Below are 20765 nucleotides of genomic sequence, written 5' to 3'. Positions count from 1 at the left end.
AAATCCAGTAACTTTTTGACTCCTTCATACACAATATATCTCTAACACAAGACCACAACTCAATGCAGTAATTTCATATTAAATTGGCCACTGAAGTAATCAGAAATGACATAAAATGCAATTTCTGCCAGACAATTGGAGCATGAGTAAAGTTCAAAGGTATGAAGTTTTAATGACACTGATTTTCTAATGCCATGTCACAAGTAATATACCATGATACATATAAAGAATATAACAAAAATTATTGACAAACCAACAGGGTATTTACAAACAATATAATGGAAGGAGGACCAGTAGCGAGGCTCGCAACATTACCTATTTGGTCATCCAATAAATCAAAATGAGAAATGTGCAGACAGAAGCAACCAAGGAAAGGATGATAGTGTCCATGGACTTTTTCCTCTTTATTGATGAGAGAATATGATTCACCTGCAAAATACGAATTTACCCAGCTAACAATAAATTTCACTGAAGTAATCCCTTGGCGCAGAACCATATTTGGCACTCACACAACTCATTCCATTTTGTGTCCATAGCATTTTCAATGATTCTTGGCTTCAGAGCAATTCAAAATGCTCCATGTCCAAGTTTACAGTAAAATTTGTTTTGTTCTGGTGACTTCTTTAAGGCACCGCATACAGTCAAATGCTATGGAAACCAAAATGGTATAACCACTTTTCTCCCTCCCCCATATTTTTTCTAAACACCCAATCAATCATTAACAAGAAACCAGCATTTATAAGAATGCAAAACCAAGTGGCAACTTATTTCCCATACCGTTGGAAGTCGGCTGCTGACATTGCTAAGCTTTGAATTGATGCCTCCAAATGTTGATCTTTGAAAGACGAGTGTACCGAGGGTCTCTTGTGCTTGAGAAATCACCGAATCCATCTGCAGCAAAACCACATTAGTGGACACAAATAGACACATGCACAAAGCAGAAACAAATATCATGTACCTCCCTTGAGGTATTGGCATTTGCATTATTCAACTTCACTAAGGTTATATTACACTTCTTTTAAGAAGTTTGCACAGCATTTTTTTTTTTTTTTGGATATAAATAAGTTTGTACAGTATTTTCATAATCTGATCACTTTGAATACTCATGTGGCAAAAATAACGAGCCAAGAACCTAAAAGTAAATTACTGAATAGAAGATCAAATATCATATGAGAGGGATGCACAGAACTCTAATGATCCATCTCTATTGTCTTCCAAACTAAAGTTTGTAATGTGTTTTATCTCCCCAGCACCAAACTTATGATCAAATCACCACGTACATTCAACTTACTGCTTTATGCCCCCTCCCACCTACCCCACCCTACCTTCATCTTGGCCAGGCTCGATAATATGCTCAGTTTGGTCTGATAGTTATTTTAACTTTAGAAGAATGATTCACTTCAGACTCTCATATGGTACTTAACAGTGATCATTCATTTTGAATTTCACTTTTCTCTACTTACCATTGTGTTGTTTTTCTCCTTAAAGTTTCACCACCTAGCTCTTGGACAAATTTTCCCCTCTTCAATTCATCTTAAAATACAAAATCCATAACCATAAGCCTTTATTTTTGGATCAGTATCTCTTCTTTAAATCTGTAATTGTTAAAATTAAAGAGAAACTAGCAAAGAAAGTATAGTAATTGAAATTCATCATTTTGTCAATATATATTAGTAGATATATATGATAACTAAGTTCAAATTGCCTACTCTTTTCCGCCAGCTGGTTGCATTTGCTCAGGAAGAATTAAGTTTATGAAATTGTGGCCTTACACATTACCAACATCTGTATTAGCAAGCACCTAAGAACCTTGGTTACTCTACATTCTACACAACCATGTAATAGAGTATTAATGAAATGAGGGATCCCAATAGTACAATGACTGGATCACAGCACAGAAAAATTAAAACCTAGCTGGTGATTTACATCTGCAAATTGTGGCTCACAGCATTTAAAAACCTAATCAAATTTTAAATCGAGTATTCATCATGTAATTCTGCTTCAAGAAAATATTAACAGTGGCATATATCAGAGAGAAACCAAGTTAACAAGTCTGTTGTTCTTTTCTATGTACCGTGTCTCTTGCACTCCGCAAAGCACTTGTAACAAGATTGACAGGTCAAGCACTTGAAAACAATATAACACAAGATCATATATTGAATATGCAAAGATGAAACTTGTATGTGCTACAGCAAAAGCTCTTATAGCTAAAACATGTTTGGCAATCAATAAAAAATCACAGTTTTCTCCTACAAAAGATCATATCTGATCTTGAACATACAATTTGAATATGTTTCACAGAAGTAACTGTGATGTCTGTTTGAAGGACTAGGAAAATAAGAAGTGGAAGGAAGTCTGATTCTTTGCAGAAAGTAACTAAATTCCACACTCCAATGTTAACTTTTGAGCATCAAGAATTGAAAAGGACAGAACTACTGCATATGATTAGTTACTGGCAGTTAATGCCATAACACAAATTTTCCTCAACTTTTGTTGATACATGGATGTAAAAATTTATGTATTATTGATTGTTATCTGATGATTTCAATTACAAATGGTGAGTGGCTCATTATATAGGAGAGGGTGAGTGTAGTAGGTGAGGAGTAGGTGAGGAGTAGGTGGTGGTAGGTGATGGTAAATTGGTGGTAGGTGATGGTAAATTCTAACAGCCCCCCGCAAACTCAAGGGGGATAGGAACTAACCAACTTGAGTTTGAAGAGAGTAACAAAACAAGAAAATAATCTGAAAAATAAAAAATGGATAGGAGACACTGTATGGTCGTGTCAGACCGTTGTAGAAGACTGTATGGTTATGGCAGACCGATGTAGAAGACACTGGCTCGTGTTGGACCGATGTAGAAGACAGTTTATGGGGTCATGTCGGACCGTTGTAGAATACAGTTTATGGGGTCATGTCGGACCGTTGTAGCAGACAATGTTGTGACAGTTGTTGTGACAGTTTACGGAGTCTTGCTGGACCCTTGTAGAAACAAACCGGAATCAATGTCGGGACAGTTTACAAAGTCTTGTCGGACCCATGAAGGAGCTAACCGGAATCAATGTCGGGACAGTTTACAGAGTCTTGTCGGACCCTTAAAAAGTCGCACCCTCAAAAGGTGTGCCCAATCTTTCAAAAGGCGTGCCATCAAAAGGCGTGCCCAATCCATAAAAAGGCGTGCCATCAAAAGGCGTGCCCAATCCATAAAAAGACGTGCCATCAAAAGGCCCGCCAGACACGCGGCGATGCACGTGATCGACAGTGCGCGTGTCGGCCTCTTCGTCATGTGCTATATAAATGAAGGCGGAGGCTGAGAGAACATGTGGAAATCAAACCAGTCTGAAACCTCTGAAAAACTCTTCGTGGGCTGAGAGAGATACACTGGTAACACTCTGTAAACACTCTGTAACCAACCCATCTCTGAAACACTCAGCAACCATAACATGGCCTCTTCTTCCCGTCCAGCTACCCAGAACATGGCCTCCTCTTCCCGTGGTCTGCTTACGCTCTTTCCAGAACTGAACGAGTCCACAAGAGAAATAACTGGTGCGGTGGCCAGTGAACCCCAACTAAACACTTCTGGGTTTGCTCCTTTGAACTTTCCGATGCGGTCGGTGGAGCAAAAAATGGCGGTGCAAACTGATATTGAGGCCAATCAGTATACTCTGAAGTCATGTGTGGAAACCATGACGGCGGTCACAACCTTATCACACCGGCTGCAGAGCAGGACAAATGAAGTGCAACAGTTAAACTCCCAGCTGGCTCTGATACCATGTAAAAATTTATGTATTATTGATTGTTATCTGATGATTTCAATTACAAATGGTGAGTGGCTCATTATATAGGAGAGGGTGAGTGTAGTAGGTGAGGAGTAGGTGGTGGTAGGTGATGGTAAATTGGTGGTAGGTGATGGTAAATTCTAACAATGGATGTGTCCAGATTCAAAGCACTTGAAGTTCAACTTCAATCAGTACTCTCTAAGACATGAGAAGAAAATTGTTAGGGGATGAAATTGTAGAGATCTGAGGATAATACCACATACTTTTAAAAATAAAAAAAAATAAAAAAAAAGGAGCTAAACAGGAGTCAATTCCTCACAAAGGCCTTGGTGAGCTATCACATACGCAGAGAAGTGCAGAACCTGGCATCTAACATGATGGTCCAATTGATCCTGAAGGCACCAACATAAGAGGCTGAACCACCTAAACGAGAGACACACTCATCTTGCTAATTTCTTGTGGCCCTTCACTACTCTTTAGGGATATTGGTTGTTTTCACATTCATATCTTTCCTTTTTTGTGCTCCTTTTCATGTTTCATTACATATATCGTTTTATACTCAGTTGCTGATCTGTTCTCCTGTACTTGCAGTCTACTTTCTTTTTATACTGAATTTCATTTATTGTCTATAAACATAGTTTTCAAAGGAGAATTAAGCCTTGAGACTCACCTCACACACATGAAGCCAGATAAAGCTTCATTACACGCACTTAGACATTAATAATCAAACGCAAAAACAAAGGTATATTTAACAGGAATTAATCTCATCAAACTATAGAAATATTATTTAATTATCACTGGAATAATTTCATTGATAACCGTGGGTACATGGATAACTCCGCCAGGGATGTGTACAACTCTGCCGGTCCTAAGCCCAGAAAAAGGAGGAGGGTTGTGTTAGGTAGCCAACAACCAACACGTAAAAAAGCCACTCGGATCCCTTATGACAATAAATCCTACTTTGAATCGTTTAAATGCTAGATCGTTCCCCTCAAGTGACGCATTGCGCCCGCCTCCGGGTGTTTCGAAAGTGAGCAAGGGGTGCCGCATCAACGCCGGGGTGCGGTGAAAAATGGGTAAAGATTCTAGCGTTTTCCTGGACGAGCACGAGTAAAGAAGCTAATCCAAAACTATAGGTTTAGGGTAGCCACTTAGAATATAGGAACCTTAATTGGTAAGACGATGGAATTGGTAGATGCTATAATTAGGAGGAGAGTTAGTATAGCTTGCGTACAAGAAACTAAGTGAACGGATGAGAAAGGTAAGGAAATTAAGGATACCGATTTTAAACTGTATTATAGTGGTAAGGATAGACGTAGGAATGGAGTAGGAATTATAATTTCCAAGGGTCTTGTGGAGAGTGTAATGACTATCATTAGGAAAGGAGATAAGATTATGTTAGTTAAACTAGTTATTTGAGTGAATAAAGTGAACATTATTAGTGCATACACCTCTCAAGTAGGATTAGATGATCAGATTAAGAGGGATTTTTTGGAGCAAATGAATGAAATCTTACAGTAGATACCCGTAGGAGAGAACCTGATTATAGGTGGAGATTTTAATGGCCATGTAGGCATAGATAAATTAGGCTATGAAATGGTGTATGATGGATATAGTTTTAGTGACAGAAATGAGGCTGGAGAGAGTATCTTAGATTTTGCATTAGCTTCTAACCTAGTGGTGGCCAATACTATGTATAAGAAGAGGGAGGAGCATTTGATAACTTTTAAGAGTGGGTCAATTAAGAGTCAAATAGATTACTTAGTGAGAAAAGTGGACCGCCTAAAATGCAATGATTGTAAATCGATTCCTGGAGAAAGTCTGGCCTCTCAATATAGGATTTTGGTACTAGATTTGTGTTTTAAAGGGCAATACCAAGTTAGGAAGGATGGTGGGCATCCTAGGACGAGATGGTGGGACCTAAAAGGGATAAACTAATAATACTTAAGAATAGAATGGATAAGGAAGGTACTTGAGACTTGGAAGATGATGCTAACACTATGTGGAACTCGATGGCCAATTGTATAAGGAGAATCTCAAGGTAAGGGCTTAGAGAGTCGAAAGGAATGAGACCCAGCTCAAGGAAAACTTGGTGGTAGAGAAAAGAGGTTCAAGCGGTAGTTAAGGCAAAAAAAGAGTGCTTTAAAAAGTGGCAGAATGATAGAGCTGAGGAAAACCTCAAGAGCTAAAGATTGGCTAATAAGGAGGTTAAGAAAGTAGTGAGAGGCTAGGTTGAGAGCTTATGATGACCTATACACTAAACTAGATAGTAAGGAGGGAGAGAAGGAGGTATACAAACTTGCTAAAATACGGGAGAGGAAAACAAGAGATTTTAATCAAGTTAAGTGCATCAAGAGTGAGAATTCTAAGGTATTAGTGAATAATGAAGAGATTAAGGAAAGATGGAAGAACTATTTTGAGATATTATTAAATGAGGAACATAAAGGTACGTCAATAAGGGAAAAAATAGCCAATAGTACAATAAACCAAGACTATAGATTCTATCGTAGGATTAGGAATTTTGTAGTAGAGATTGCATTTAAGAAGATGAAATCAAATAAAGCTTTAGGACCCGATGATATTCCTATTGAAGCTTGAAAGTATTTGGATAAAAAGGGGATTGCTTGGTTGACTAGGTTGTTTAGCAAAATTTTGTTGACTAGGGATATGCCAGATGAGTGGAGGAAGAGTATTTTAGTGCCAATCTATAAGAATAAAAGAAATGTCCATAATTGCAATAACTATAGAGAAATCAAGCTAATGTGTCATATAATGAAAGTGTGGGAGAGGGTGATGGAATGCCGATTGTGAGATACAACATAGATGTCAGAGAATCGATTTGGTTTTATGCCTGACAGGTCAACAATGGAAGCGATCTATCTTTTGAGGAGAGTAATAGAAAAGTATAGAGAAAAGAAAAGAGACATTCATATTGTGTTAATCGACCTTGAGAAAGCATATGATAAAGTGCCTCAGGATATAATATGATGGGTGTTAGAGAAAAAATGAGTGACAAAAGGTTACATTGATATGATTAGGGACATGTATGAAAGCGTGGTGACCACTATTAGATCGCCTGCTGGAGAGACAACTGAATTTCCTATCACTATAGGGTTACACTAAGGATCTACCTTGAGTCCTTATATTTTTACTTTAATTATGGATGAGTTGACGAGAAATATTCAGGATGACGTGCCATGATATATACTTTTTGCGGACGATATCGTGCTAGTGGATGAGACTAATGAAGGAGTTAACACAAAGTTGGAGATTTGGAGAAAAGCACTTGAATTTAAAGGATTCCAGATAAGGAGAACTAAAACAAAGTACATGAAGCGTAAATTTAGTAACAGTAACAATGAAAGCAGAGGAAAAGTGAAGATTGAGAACCAAAAACTGCCTAAGAGTGAACAATTTCGTTATTTAGGGTCGATTATTACAACGGTGGAGGAGATTGATGCAGATGTGGCCCATAGGATTAAGGCGAGATGGTGTAAGTGGAGAAATGCATCTGGGGTACTGTGCGATAAATGAATACCCACTAGACTAAGACGTAAGTTCTATAGAACGACTATTAGACCAGCGATGTTGTATGGGATGGAGTGTTGGGTAAACAAGAAACAACATGTGAATAAGATGAGTGTGGCTGAGATGAGGATGCTAAGGTAGATGTGTGACAAGACTAGACAAGACAAGACAAGACAAAATTAGGAATAAGTGTATTAGGAAATGGGTAAGAGTAGCACCGATAGAAGAAAAGTTGAGAGATAATCAATTGAGATGGTTTGGTCATATTCAACGGAGACCAACAGAGGAAGTAGTGAAGAGATGCGATGTAGTGAAGATAGATGGAAGTGTTAGGGGACCAGGTAGGCCTAGATTAATGTTGGCTAGTGTTGTAAATAGAGATATGGATATACTTAATTTAACTAACAAAATGGCCTTTGATAGAGCTGCGTGGAGAAGAAGGATTCATATAGTCGACCCCATTTGATGAGATTTAAGGCTTGGTTTGGTTTTGGTTTGGTTGGTTGGTTAACTATGGGTACATGGATAATTTTTTCTATGTGACGAGGCCCTATGGATGCCACATCATCGCCATTTCAGGGTCTTCACCCTCCACATGGCAAGCCAGCAAGGGTTGCACAAAATCTCTTATGCAATTCACTAGGGTTATGTGCCTAGCCTACACGAGGGTATATCAATCACCAACGTATACTACCTTGGACTACTAGGGCACACAGCGCCCTAGCTGCAGGCCAAAGCACCAAGTGAATAAGCCAAAGAATGGGAAGCCCCGAGGCATGACCAAGGGACTGCTTGACGAAGCCAAGCCACCCTTGCCCATCCCATGCTCACTCAACAATTCCATGGCACAACACCCTACAATATGTTGTGTCAGTTAGCTTGGAAAAGGAAACATTTCAAAACATAAGGGAAATTACAAAAACTTTGGAAGCGTATGAAATTATTTGGAAATAGAAACTTAAACTTATGTACAAAATGCATAATAATTACAAAATCCAACATGTTGATTTAGTTACGCTTCTTGCTCTAACAATCCAGAAAGATATCTATGAATATTAGAAGTTCATAAGACAAAAAAGTTTAAAGGCCTAGTTGTCAAAAGGGGCTTTCCTTTATAAAAAGAAAAACATAAATACAAAATAAAACAAAATTAAAATTCTAGCAGTATTATAAATAAATAAAATAGAGGTGACAATCTTTTTTAAAAAAAGTACTTTATGGTAATAAAGAAATAGAATGAGTGACTCAATCATGCTTGTTTTATCCTCTCTCTCTCTCTCTCTCTCTCTCTCTCTCTCTCTAGTTTCTCATATTTTCTAATAAATATAAGAATTTTCTTTGTTCTCAAATTTTTTTTTTCTTAAAAAAAAATAAATAAATAAATAAAAAATAAAAAATAAAATTAATGTAAAAATATATGTATTATTGATTGATGAATATTGATTGTCTATTACAATGATTCATGATTCCTATATATAGAAGAGGGTGAGTGTGTAGTAGGTAAGGAGTAGGTGAAGTGGAGGTGGTAGTGGTGTAGTGGGTTAGGTTTAGTGGAGTAGGTTTAAGTGGGTGAAGTAGGTGGAGAGTAGGTGGATTTTAACAGCCCCCGCAAACTCAAGGGGGATAGGAACTAACCAACTTGAGTTTGGAGAGAGTAACAAAACAAGAAAATACATAAAAATAAAAGAGGATAAGTGACACTGTATGGTCGTGTCAGACCATTGGTGAAGACACTGGATGGTGGTGTCATAACGTTGTAGAGGACACGGTATGGGGGTGTCATAACGTTGTAGAGGACACTGTATGGTGGTGTCAGACCGATGTAGAAGACAGTTTATGGGGTCATGTCGGACCGATGTAGAAGACAGTTTATGGGGTCATGTCGGACCGGTGTAGAAGACAGTTTACGGGGTCATGTCGGACCGGTGTAGAAGACAGTTTACGGGGTCATGTCGGACCGTTGTAGCAGACAGTTTACGGGGTCATGTCGGACCGTTGTAGCAGACACTATTGTGACAGTTGTGGTGACAGTTTACGGAGTCTTGCTGGACCCTTGTAGAAACTAACCGGAATCAATGTCGGGACAGTTTACAGAGTCTTGTCGGACCCGTGTAGAAACTAACCGGAATCTATGTCGGGACAGTTTACAAAGTCTTGTCGGACCCTTGTAAAAACTAACCGGAATCTATGTCGGGACAGTTTACAGAGTCTTGTCGGACCCATAAAGGAGCTAACCGGAATCAATGTCGGGACAGTTTACAGAGTCTTGTCGGACCCTTGTAGAAACTAACCGGAATCAATGTCGGGACAGTTTACAGAGTCTTGTCGGACCCTTAAAAAGTCGCACCCTCAAAAGGTGTGCCCAATCTGTCAAAAGGCGTGCCATCAAAAGGCGTGCCCAATTCATCAAAAGGTGTGCCGGACATGATGGCGAGGCACGTGGGCGCCTTGGCTTGCGCGCCCGTTTGTCGGCTGGTGGCAAGAGGCGCGCGATGCGCGTGGCTGCCTCGGCTATAAGACGGAGGCTGAGGCAGAGAAAAACTGCGAAAAACCTCTGAAAAAAAAAACTTCGTTGTGCTGAGAGAGAGAGTCTGAAAAACTCTGTTGCGAGAGATATTCTGTAACACTCTGTTGCCCAGAAAATGGCGTCATCTTCCCGGAGTCTGCTCACTCTCTTTCCCGACCTCAACGAGTCAACAAGAGAGACAACTGGTGCGGTGGCACTGGAACCTCAACCAAGCGCCCCGGAGTTTACTCCGTTGAACTTTCCGATGCGGTCTGTGGAGCAAAAAATGGCGGTGCAAACTGATATTGAGGCCAATCAGTATACTCTGAAGGTATGTGTGGAAAGCATGACGGCGGTCACAAACTTGTCGAACCGGCTGCAGAGTAGGACAAATGAGGTGCAGCAGTTAACCGCCCAGCTGGCTCTGCTCCAACGCATGTATAAGGATGCGCGAGCAGAGATAAGTGTGCTGAAAGCAGAAAATAAGGAGCTGAAGCGGAAGGCCACCGTGATGTTCCGATTTGGAGGGCCGCCATATGCTGCAGTGGAGGAGCAGGGAGTAGTGATCGTGCCCAGTGGAGTGGGAAACACGGAGGCAGCACCGGCAAGGACCGCCCAGGACGGAGGCAAAAAGAAGAGACCGGCAGCAGAGTAGAGAAGAAAAATCCCACTGTGACGAGTGGTGTTGGTGTGGTTGGTTGTTGTTGTTGTTGTTGTTTTTTTTTTTTTTTTTTTTTTAAATAAAATAAATAAATAAATAAAATAAAATAAAATAAAGAAAGCTGAGTGGAATGGGAACAATCCCATGTGATTTCAAACTGCCAAAAAGAAAGAGAGAGAGAGAGTGGGTTAAGTAAAAAACATGTTTTCATCATGAAAAGAGGGTGGGTGATATTATAATATTATATAAATATTATATGAAAATAAAAGCTTCAGATCTAGATCTGTTGTTCGACCTGGTTCTCTCCTGGGTTACCGACCATATTAATCAAATTCAACTAGGGTTCGGAAAAAAAAAAAAAAACATATGCAGCGAAAGAGACTATCAGAAATTCATGGCTTCAAGGTACTGAATAGTCGAATGTACCTAGGTTTTCATTTTGTCACTGCAAGAAGAACCCTAACCCTACGGGTGGAAGAAGAAGATGATCCTGTATATGCAGATGTGCCGAAGCCTTGTAGGACGAAATCCGAGAGGAAACCGTACCCGACGCCCATGAAAGTTTTGATCCAGAACTTCGTGGGTACTTGGAAGAGATGACGGAGGATGGGAAGGAGACTGACGGCAAGCGAGCCCCCAATAAAGGCAATGGTCTTGATCTGGATAAGTACTCTCGGGTTCAAACCTTGCAAGAAGTTACAATTAATATTCCAGTCCCTCCTGGAACAAAATCGAGGGAGATTGCATGTGAGATGAAGAAGAACCATCTGAAAGTTGGACTTAAGGGTCAACCTCCAATAATTGATGGTGAACTGTTTCAGTCTATCAAGGTTGAAGACTGCTTCTGGAGCTTAGAGGATCAGAAATCCATCTCTGTACTTCTGACCAAACAGAACCATATGGAATGGTGGAAAAGTTTGGTAAAAGGTGATCCTGAAGTTGATACTCAAAAGGTGAGGAGGTCAGAGAAGAGGTCAGCTATGACTTTCTGGTAGAGGAGTGAAGGTATGTGTAGAGGTCCGGCGGGCGGCCAAGGCGAGGCTGCCGCCCGCCGGTGAAGCAGAATGATCAGGTTCTTAACACTGCTCTGATACCATGTAAAAATATATGTATTATTGATTGATGAATATTGATTGTCTATTACAATGATTCATGATTCCTATATATAGAAGAGGGTGAGTGTGTAGTAGGTAAGGAGTAGGTGAAGTGGAGGTGGTAGTGGTGTAGTGGGTTAGGTTTAGTGGAGTAGGTTTAAGTGGGTGAAGTAGGTGGAGAGTAAGTGGATTTTAACAATTAACATGCAAATGGAAATGACCATAGTTGGATATTCCTATAGGTGTCGAAACAATTTGTTATTTGGGTATGTTTCATACCATTATGGTGTGTTTCTGTGCGGTTCCATAGAAACATCAAGGTTTTGGTATTCCACTAATGGCCATGTCTCCTCTATGCCCTGCACCCCTTAGATGGGACTTCTAATACTATTATCATCTCCATCACCAAAACTTTGGCATCTATGGCTAGAACAAGAACCTAAATATCCACTGCTAGAGATCGCTAGAGGATTATGGCATCTAGGTCCAGGGGTTTGTCAAGGTTGCTTGGCTCGTTCCCCATAGGGAGCAGCCCCTCATTGATAGATCTGAGAGAGAGAGAGAGAGAGAGAGAGAGAGAGAGAGAGAGAGAGAGAGAGATTGTGTTGCATTGACCCAAACAGTTGATACCTCAAAAACAGGTATAATACCTACCACTTACGTCAAGCCATGATACATCCTACTAGGTATTACACCTAACTCTGCAACTCCCACAATACGATCCCAGTGTCTGAATCATAGGACGCAGAGGTAGACCTAATAACTCCACTATGTCAGGCCAAGTGAATTGACAACCGATCCATAGACTCCACAAGTGAGTTGGCCTCCAACAGTCTAACATTACATAATGGGGTATCCACGCAACGTAAACATCATCCCTAAATTTTAATCACCATCTTCATCCTCTTGCTCCTCCACAAGGTTCTTACTCACTGCCACCCTCTCTCCCTCCCAAATCACCTTGTTTCTCTCGTCTTCTGCCTCTGGCAACTCCCAGCCATTAAATTGCCCGTCATCCTCCCAAAGTCCATGGCTACCAACCTCACCAACCATCGCTTACAATGAAGCTATTTGGCATAACTTTTAAGTGGGATTGTTTGGATTATAGTCTTAAAAAAGCTAGTCACAAGTGTTTGCAAAGCTTATTGCACTCAACTTATACAACTTCATCAACTTACTTTTTCTAAGCTACCCTCGGGTGCTTTTTTGGATTAACTTTCTAGTTTTTAAATGTTTTGACAAAAATGCCCAATGGAATATACAATAGTTGTTATGATATAAAAAGCTGTAGGCATTTTGAACTTTACAAGGCAAAAAGATGCATAACAACTTATTTACCAAACAAATTCAACTTTTTTACATCTTATGCAAGAAGTTTCACCAAACAATTCTAAAACTTAATCAAACCATTTTAAGCCAATAATCTAAAAAACTAACTTCTAAGTTTAGCCAAATGAGGCCAATAACTAATTGTTGGTAATTAGTTCAGACAACTATGGGCTAAGATTAGAAATATAGTTCTGAAGGAAATATGGAAAAAGTGTCCCAATAAAACTTTACCAAATGTAAGAGTGATTGCCTTGCTACTTAACAAATATTATTTATTTATTTATTTATTTATTTTATTTTTTTTTGAATAAATAAGCAAACTTTATTAGAAAAGCATGAAGGTGATGCAAACAATACAAAGAAAATAGCAGCCCACAATGGCCCGCAAAAGTTAACTAAGCAAATCCTCCACAAAATGTACAAAAGTCAAAATATCAGGATCAACCGAACCTGTAACCCAACTATGCAACACCATAAAAAGCTTACTTTCTAACAAAGAATTGAATGACACATATTATGAAAAGTGCGTCTGTTACGCTCCAACCAAACCAACCAAAACAAGCAATGGAAAGCAAATAACCAAGCCTTCTGACGCCTCTTACCCACCCTTGCCTCACCCCAGCTAAGCAACACTTCCAACACAGACCCCAGCAACACATACAACACCAATTTACCAACACATACCACCGCAGCCGAATCAAGTTATCAATAGTGAGGATAAAACCCAAGGCAGCTGTCCAAACAAACATAATTAAAATCATAAATACAAAATTAAGAACGTAACTAAAATTATAGGTCAAGTGGTATATCTCGGTCCTAATTCTTTTATATGCTTGAGCACTAAAAAGCTCTATTATCAAAATCTTACGATTTGCGATTTGATTCACGATTCGATTCTCAATTTTTGCAAAATCGATATGATTCTATAGATGAATTTATTTTGGAAGTAAAACTCTGGTGAATTACACGATTCACAATCGATTCATGATTCAATTCACTTTTTACGATTTATGCAATTTTTGACATTATTGTGTCCGGCATATTTTTGACTATTTTTTTTCCTCCATTTTTTGGTAAAAATGACATAATCCAACTTCTAATAGTGTTTAATACCAAAATAACCAATATATATACATGATTTGTTGTTATTTTAGTGATAATGGAGTTTTTAATAGGATTTAATCAGATTTAGTTAGACCCAACATATTTTTAACCTTTCTTCTCATTTTTTTTTCCTTTAAAAAATGGGGATTTGGTGATAGCCCCCTCACTATCTAATTTGTCTTTCAAAAGGACAAGAATTATATAAGTATTTTCAAAACCCCCTAATATTTTACTATATTACCCTCATATCTATCAGCTCTCCTATTAAGTCATCTTCACTATATATTTCAGAGTAAAATTTTACTCTGTATAAGAGTAAAATTTTACATTCTGAAACTAAAAGTAAAATTTTACTCTGTATGAAAGTAAAATTTTACTCTGTATAAAAGTAAAATTTTACTCTGAATAAGAGTAAAATGTTACACTCTGAAACTAAAAGTAAAATTTTACTCTGTATAAAAGTAAAATTTTACTCTGAAAAACTAGTAAAATGTTAAGACTCTACACAAAAGTAAAATTTTACTCTGTATAAAAGTAAAATTTTACTCTGAAAAATGAGTAAAATGTTAGACTCTACACAAAAGTAAAATTTTACTCTGTATAAAAGTAAAATTTTACTCTGGTTCTGTCAAATGAAAAAAAACAGAGCAATAGAACCAGAGTAAAATTTTACTCTGGTTCTGTCAAATGAAATTCGATAAAAAACAACAAAAATAAATAAAAAACAAACAAACAAACAAAAACAAAACAAATTAATCAACAAATCAACATATCTAATTGAGAAGAAAAACTTCTAAAACTCGATCAACAATCACAAATCTCAATGAAAAGAATACATGTGTTCAACAACACTCATACACACAAATATATATATATATATATATATATTCTACTGTTCCTCATCCACATCCTTCCCAACCTCCTGTTCAACTTCTTTCAATCTCGAAGCTTCAGCCTTCGCATTCAACATCGCCAGCATCTCATCAACAACCTCATCATGTTTCTTCTCCGCTTCCAATTGAGCCATCTCCACCGCACTCCGAATCTCCCCCATCTGCTCCGAAACCCTAGCTTTCGAATCTCCAACGACATCCTCATTCAATTTCAACAAAATTAAAGATGAGAGTCGATAAATTTATGTAGAAACATCAACAAAAATCACGAAATGTGAAGAGATTCGAATGATTTGTGAATTTAACATAACCGGATAGGTATTGAATCGATTGTACCTGGAGATTGTAGAGACGATTCAATAGCTATTCATTTGTGGTTTCTGAGCAGAGTTGTGAAATCGAAAATTTAGGGTTTCATGGAAGAAAGTCTCTGCAATGATTGTGCGAAAATTGAGAGAGAGACAGAGAGAGAGAGGACGAAGAAGGTGGAAAGATTTAGTTGAGGGGTATAATAGTCTGATAAAATATTTAAATAATAAATTGTCCTTTATGTAAGATTTTATAATTATGAGGGGGTTTAGAAAGTATAATTTTTTTCTTAGTCCTTTTAACAATGAAAGGAAGGTAAAAGGGGTTTATAGCTAAATTTCCCTTTAAAAATCATAATATATCTTCTAAAGATGTTTAAGATTAAAGTTACACTATGGATTATCTATTGCTATTTTATTGAATTGAATATTACATGTGTGAAATCAGTTATACCCTTTAAAATGTTTTAAGCTTTAAAATAAAAGATTCTAAATAATTATTTCTTATTATTTGTTCACTGTTACTTAGAAAGTATGTATCCTTATTGTCCAAATATCAATATCGTTGTTAATTATTGTTACTTTAGAAATTGACAGTTTGTCTATTTGGTTATTATCTTTATTAAGAATGGTTGATAAGAAATCTAAAAAAGAAAAAAGGTAAGATAGTGATCTTACATAGGAATCTTTGTTAACTTCTTACCTATTAAACTATGTAAATCTAAATATTTCATATTTATAAGATATATTTAACATCTAAATATGTCGATATATGTTTTTAAGTAATTTAAAAAAAGTGACCGAATCTTTATGATTCACAATTCGATTCGCGATTTGGTACAAGGCTATTTCGATTCACGATACGAATCCCAATTTGACAACTATATTGAAAAGCCCTAAGGAGAAAGATCATACAACAAGTTACAAAGACCTTTATTTTCATAAACGAAACCGATGGGAGGAGTTGTGTGGTGATGGTGGAATGGATAAAAGGTTTGCAGCAAGCTCTTTCATTGTTTGGATTTGAAGTTTGGTGGTTGAGTGGCAAATTGAGGGAGGTGTTGCAAAGGTAACACAGGTGGCATTTTGGTAGTCAAAGGAGGGATTTGAATGTTGGAGTGCCATAGCCTTACAAATAGGGGATGTGATCAACTTTTGGCATTGGCATTGGCATTGTCATTGGGGAGGAGCAATATTTTTTCCTTTTTTTTTCCAAAATTAGTATACAATGATGGTTGGGTGGGTTTGGTCAGAGTGTTGCAAGGTTTTGATTGAGTGGTGGCCGAAGGAAGAAGGATCAACCATGGCAAAGAGTTGGTTAGGGTGGATGGAGGTACGAGACACCTATTTGGGTTGAAAAGGGTCCAAGTCTCACTTTCCAAAAACTGTTACGCAAGGTTTGTGGCGTGGCAAGGTCAACAAAGATCATTGCCAAAAAAAATTGTTAGGCTAGGGGGTTCCCTGCAAGAGAGGCTTGTGGTGCTCTTAGAGATGAGGATCACCATGTGCATGGTAGGAGTAGGAGGAGAATGCAACACAAACTTTAACCTTTTGTTGAACCAGACCTTAGTTGCACAAACGAAAGCAAGGGCCTCTAGAAGTTTCTAAGGTTGGAAGCACCTATGGGAGCATGTATATATTATATATACAAATATATTCTAACAATTATTTTTTCTGCTTAGTTCTAAAAAAAGTGTTAAAATATGAACAAATATTTTAGATTGATGTCAACTACAAACTGTCTTTATGCAGTACAAATAAATATTATGTAAATAGAAAGTAATATAATAAGTTTAGGTTGTTTTTCTTTTATTTCTTTGATATTTGTATGTCTAAGAGTTTCTAACTCCATTGGGAGCAAGTTTTTTCCTCGACGGGAGCAATTTTCTTACAAGTTTCTTACTTGAGAGCGCAAAAATGCGTTTCTTAGTAAGAAATATCACCTAAGTAGGAGTTTCCTGCTACTATAACACGCATGAAGGGAGAAAAATTTTCTTGAATGGGTTCTCGTATTATTAAGAGGGTTAATAGTCGGTTATGGAGGCAGGAGGCATCATGTAGGAGGAGGGCTTTGGAACCATATACATCACATGATAATAAGGGGAATTGCAGAATATAGCAGGGGGCAAAAGTGGGAGCCCAATCGGTTGCTTCACATGGTAATAGATCCCTAGCCCAAGGAGAAAATAAAACAAGTTGGGCGAGGTCTTTTTCTCAAGAGAAATGAGGTTGATAGGTAGGCTCCTAATTCATCTAGTAGGCCCAAAGCCATGTGGTTTTGGGGGTGGACAAAGACTAGCTCAAACTTATCACCAAAAGGATGAAAGCCTAGAATCAATGAAGAGAGGCCCAACTCCACTAGCAACTTAGGTAGATTCACATTTCGGTTGTCATGTGAAACCAAGATGCAAGCAAAGGTCGAGAAAAACAAAGGGTACAGAACCATTTCATGAAAGAAAAGGAAGTTGAGAAAGTGATTATGGATTTTCATGAAAGAAAAGGAAGTTGAGAAAGTGATTATGGATTTTCTTCCCAAGGATAGCCGCATCGATGAAGTTCATTGATCAACGTGTAATAACTTAGCTATAGGTGGCGGTTGTTTTGGAACAATCTCATCTAGGCCTAGAGGTTGTAATGGGAGGGCTTCTGATGTTTTAGATGGTAGCAGTGAAGACAATTGCAAAGTTGGGAGAGTGTTGGTGTGAGAAAGCTGCCTATGGTTATTACACAAGTGGAGGAGCCAGGTCATGGTACTACTGAGAATGGGAGAGGGGGCATATTTGCAACTCCACCTAATGGAATTCTTTCAAAATGAGAACCCAAAACCCAAAGCAGTTGAAGGGCCATGGTGGGTAAGAAGGCACGTGTGATGAAGATGGCGGGTCTGTGGTATTGTCATTAGGTCCTAGGAAGGAAAAAGGTAGCAATAAGGCAAATTTGGGGTGAAGGGGTGGGGGAACGTACAACTATGCTTTTAATAGTGCTGGAAATTTGTGTTAATGCATATAATAAGATAGTGGCATATGATAGTGGTGTTGGTGGTAGATAGTGACATGTATAGAATATGATAGTGGTGTTGGTGGTAGATAGTGGCATGTATAGAATATGATAGTGGTGTTGGTGGTAGATAATGGCATGTATATAATATGATAGTGGTAGATAGTGGTAATATATAATATGTAAGTGGCATATAATGGGTTATAATGATGTTTGTAATATCTCCTATATAAGGAGTGTCATTTGGTCTTGTAAAATAAGAAGTTTTGAATATAACAGAAATATATTCCTTTTTCCTCATATTTTCGGAGTTCTTCTTCCTCATATTTTCTAAGTTGGTATCAGAGCTACAAAAAACACAGCAGCCCTAAAACCGTCATAGCCATGTCGGAAGTCACGTCCGAAACCACTTCAACCCCTGCCGCTGCCATTCCGGTGAAAACGTCAAACTCTCACTCTGTCCAAATCACCACCATCCGCCTAAATGGTGATAATTTTCTCCGCTGGTCACAATCTGTTCGGATGTATATCCGTGGGCAAGGAAAGATCGGTTACATCACTGGTGACAAGAAGGCTCCTGCTGTTAATGATCCGCTGTTCGACAGTTGGGACGCTGAAAATTCCATGGTTATGACATGGTTGGTCAATTCCATGGAGGAGGATATAAGCTCTAATTACATGTGCTATCCTACTGCACAAGAATTGTGGGATAATGTTAGTCAGATGTATTCTGACCTAGGAAATCAATCTCAAGTTTTCGAATTAACTTTGAAGTTGGGAGAGATTTGTCAAGGAGATGATTCCGTCACCAAATATTTCAATTCGTTGAAAAGGTTGTGGCAGGATCTTGACATCTTCAACACATACGAATGGAAATCGGTTGACGACTGCAACCACCACAAGAAAACTGTGGAAGACAGCCGTATTTACAAGTTTCTTGCCGGCCTCAACATTGAGTTCGATGAAGTGCTAGGAAGAATTATTGGCAGACCTCCTCTCCCATCCATTGGCGAAGTATTTGCCGAAGTCAGAAAGGAAGAGAGCCGAAGGAGCGTCATGCTTAAGAAAAAAGGTACTGGTGAATCAATTGAAATTTCTGCTTTAATTAGCGATGCTGCGGCCAACAAGGCTGCAAATTACCAGCGCAGGTTTGATGATAAGCCACGGGTCTGGTGTGATTTTTGCAACAAGCCTCGCCATACACGCGAAACGTGTTGGAAGATCCATGGCAAACCTGTCAACTGGAAAAGCAGCAAACAAGGAGAGAAGAATCGTGGCTTTCCTACCGCTAATGAAGCCGATTCAGGTCCCTTCAACAAAGAGCAGATTGATCAACTCTTAAAGCTGATAAAATCCAACTCCTCATCCGGTACTCCTAGTATTTTGTTGGCACAAACAGGTAGAAATCCTAAAGCCTTCTCTTGCCTAAACTTCTCTCCGTGGATCATAGATTCCGGTGCCTCCGATCACATGACTAGTTTTTCCCATTTATTTAGTACCTATTTCCCTTGTTCTGGTCATGACAAAATCAGAATAGCCGATGGTAGTTTTTCACCTATTGCAGGAAAAGGATTTATTAAACTAACTGAGAAAATTAATCTCAATGCTGTTCTTCACGTCCCCAACTTAGCCTGTAACCTTTTGTCTGTCAGTAAACTATCTAAGGATTCTAATTGTCGTGTTACATTTTTTGAATCCCATTGTGAATTTCAGGACCAGAACTCGGGGATGATGATTGGGCGTGCTAGGATGCTTGAAGGTCTTTACTACTTTGATGAAGTACCTGTTAGTAATAAAAAAGCTCAGAGCTTTAATAGTACTAGTTCAATCTCTGTTCGAGAAAAAATAATGCTATGGCACTATAGGCTAGGACATCCTAGTTTTCTTTATCTGAAACATTTATTTCCAGAATTATTTAAAGGGATTGATTGTTCTTCTTTTCATTGTGAAAGTTGCATTTTTGCAAAATTTCATCGCTCTACTTATTTGCCAAAACCTTACCAGGCTTCCAAACCTTTTTATTTGATTCATAGTGATGTTTGGGGCCCTTCTAAAATCACTACTCTTTCTGGTAAAAGATGGTTTGTTACATTTATTGATGACCATACCCGCTTATGTTGGATTTATTTGATGAATAAAAAATCTGACGTGAAAAATTTATTCACAAATTTTTACAATATGATTGAAAACCAATTTCAAACCAAAATTGGTATTTTACATTCTGATAATGGAACAGAATATTTCAATGAGCAGTTGGGTGAGTTTTTGGAAAAAAAACGGGATTTTTCATCAATCTACATGTCGGGATACCCCTCAACAAAATGGCATTGCAGAACGAAAAAATAAACATCTACTTGAAGTAGCACATGCTATAATGTTTTACATGCATGTTCCTAAATATTTATGGGGTGAAGCAATTTTAACAGCCTCTTATTTGATAAACAGGATGCCTACAAAGGTGTTAACATACAAAACACCTTTCGATTGTCTCAAAACTTTTTTTCCTGACACGAGGTTGTTTTCTGATTTACCCGCCAAAGTTTTTGGATGTACTGCCTATGTTCATGTT

General features: G+C 38.2%; 1 protein-coding gene across 5 annotated transcripts in view; it reads right to left on the bottom strand.

Moving 5' to 3' along the window:
- LOC114283263 (Golgi SNAP receptor complex member 1-1) overlaps positions 1-20765 on the bottom strand; it is a 31368-nt gene that overhangs the window by 2933 nt on the left and 7670 nt on the right. For all 5 annotated transcript variants that reach the window (XR_014344347.1, XR_014344348.1, XM_028226078.2 and 2 more), the window contains exons 4-5: positions 778-891; positions 316-429 (exon numbers count right to left, since the gene is read on the bottom strand). Coding sequence is in view for 3 of the 5 variants with exons in the window: in XM_028226078.2 (XP_028081879.2) it covers positions 316-429; positions 778-891 (228 nt within the window). In the remaining 2 variants the exon portion in view is untranslated. The remainder of the gene's footprint in view (positions 1-315; positions 430-777; positions 892-20765) is intronic.

The sequence above is a fragment of the Camellia sinensis genome, chromosome 11, assembly GCF_055761805.1.
Source record: "Camellia sinensis isolate YWXY chromosome 11, ASM5576180v1, whole genome shotgun sequence".
NCBI classification, from domain to species: domain Eukaryota; kingdom Viridiplantae; phylum Streptophyta; class Magnoliopsida; order Ericales; family Theaceae; genus Camellia; species Camellia sinensis.
Note: the sequence above shows the minus strand (reverse complement) of the source record. Positions and strands in the feature narration are given on the sequence as shown.